Source organism: Nymphaea colorata, chromosome 1, assembly GCF_008831285.2.
Source record: "Nymphaea colorata isolate Beijing-Zhang1983 chromosome 1, ASM883128v2, whole genome shotgun sequence".
In the NCBI taxonomy this organism is placed as follows: Eukaryota; Viridiplantae; Streptophyta; class Magnoliopsida; order Nymphaeales; family Nymphaeaceae; genus Nymphaea; species Nymphaea colorata.
The window spans coordinates 4842213-4844145 of NC_045138.2; the positions used below are offsets into that span (position 1 = coordinate 4842213).

The 1933-nt window shown below is 40.2% G+C and overlaps 1 protein-coding gene across 1 annotated transcript; it reads left to right on the plus strand.

The window, feature by feature from the left end:
* The first annotated feature begins 257 nt into the window (after positions 1 to 257).
* LOC116247333 (NAC domain-containing protein 104-like) lies at positions 258 to 1722 on the plus strand. Its single transcript, XM_031619468.2, has 3 exons — positions 258 to 456; positions 898 to 1181; positions 1274 to 1722. The coding sequence occupies exons 1-3, from the start codon at positions 297 to 299 to the stop codon at positions 1463 to 1465; spliced, it is 636 nt and encodes a 211-aa protein (XP_031475328.1). The 5' UTR covers positions 258 to 296; the 3' UTR covers positions 1466 to 1722.
* The last annotated feature ends 211 nt before the right edge of the window (positions 1723 to 1933 follow it).

A 1933-nucleotide genomic window follows, 5' to 3' on the forward strand; every position in this document is an offset into this window, starting at 1 on the left:
TTATATATATAAGTGTCCATTCAAGTATGAAAACTTATGTATCAGTGTTCCTTTAAAAAAAAAATTTCTCTCTGCTACTGATTATGTGCATTTTGTAAACAAAATTAATATCAAGTTGGCTTTATATATAAATCAGACGCTTTCAAATGAGTTCTGGATCAAAAGTAAATATTTTTAACAACAGAATTATGGGATACGAAGGCGGTCCCGTTCACTGCGGGTTCCTCTTTAAATCCGGGAACCAAGTAGGGCAGCATCGTTTCACTTGTCCTATACACAGGAAGAGAAGAAAAAAGATGGGAGATAAGATAAGCCTTCCCCCGGGTCTCAAGTTCTTCCCAACCGATGAAGATCTCGTTCTTCACTATCTCTATAGGAAGGTCAAACTTCTCCCTTGCTACTCAGACTTCATCGCAGAGATAGATCTTCACAGCTACAATCCTTGGGAGCTACCAGGTCTCTCTCTGCCTCTCTCTCTCTCTCTTCTTTGATTTGGATCTTTCTTTTGGAAAAATAAATTTCCAACCAGTAAACAATATCACATAAGAAGTTGATTAGCTGATGGATCAGTCAGCTGCTACTTTCCGTGCCTCACCTTTTTATACAAAAGAAAATGTTGGTAGTTGGAATTTGGGTTGGAAACTTCACTTGCATTTACAACAGAGTGGAGGCCAAGCCTGATTGTGAAGACGATGACAGCTGTAAGAGTTGAGTTTTCCTAAGTGCCAACACTAAACAGCTTATTCCGTATAAGTTGTATGAAACGATGAATTTGGTGGAAATATACATACTTTAAAGTTCAAGTTCTCTGAATACTTTCACTGAAAGCATGAATCTTTATATATAGTGTGGAAGCCATTGAGATGTGTTGAAACTTTTGGTGTTGGGATTGGTCAGGTAAGGCTTCGGGTGGCAGCAAAGAATGGTATTTCTACAGCCAAAAACCAAGAAACTACAGGAAGAACTCCATAAAATACAGACCTGCTGCATCTGGACATTGGCGGGTGACAGGCATGGATGAGCCCATATCAAATGGGAGCACTATCGTTGGGTGTAAGAGATCTCTGGTCTTCTACACCGGCAAGGCTCCAAGTGGGACAAAAACTGACTGGGTCATGGATGAATATAGCCTCTTGGAATCAACAACCAGGGAGTGTAAGAAGCGTGGGAGCTCAAGAACTGTTAAGTCTCTCTCTCTCTCTCTCTTTCTCTCTCTCTCTCTCTCTCTCTCTCTCTCTCCGTCTCTTTCTAAATGGGTAGGGAAAATATGCAGGTATCTGGAGACTGGGTATTATGCAGGATCAAAGAGAGAGGCCTTCATTCAGAGATGAAATGTGAAGAAGATGATGATGATGAAGGGACAGAGTTGTCAGCTATGGATGAGATCTTCTTTTCCTTGGCGGACGACTTCGATGAAATAACTTCACCAATCAACCAGCAGTTCGCTGCCGCATTCTTGCACTAGCTTTGTTTTTCTCACATTTTCTCGGCTTCTTCTCGCTGAAATTGCAACTAGGAAAAGCGATTACCGACAGAATTTTCCTTTTCGTCTTTTTTCTTGGATGGTAGTTACAACTTGCAGAGAGAGCATATGTAAGAAGATTAGTGAGGAAGATTAGATCCCCCTGTGAACTCATTGTTTCTTTTTCTGTCAACTAGCGGCTTTCACGTGTTACCCAGCAATTTTATACAACTCAGATCGAGTACTCAAGTTATATTATACGTGTGTGGGTGTGTCTACATATGTGTTTGCTAATTAGCGGACTACTTCCATTACCGGATGTTTATTTTTTTGTTGTGTGTTGCCACAAACTGTCGCAAAAGATGCATTTGCAACCCTCAATTGGTTTTCTATGATTTTTTATGACAAAACTCACTTTTCTCGACAGTTTTTAGCCAAACAGAATAAAAAAATTAAGTGCCAGATCTTGTG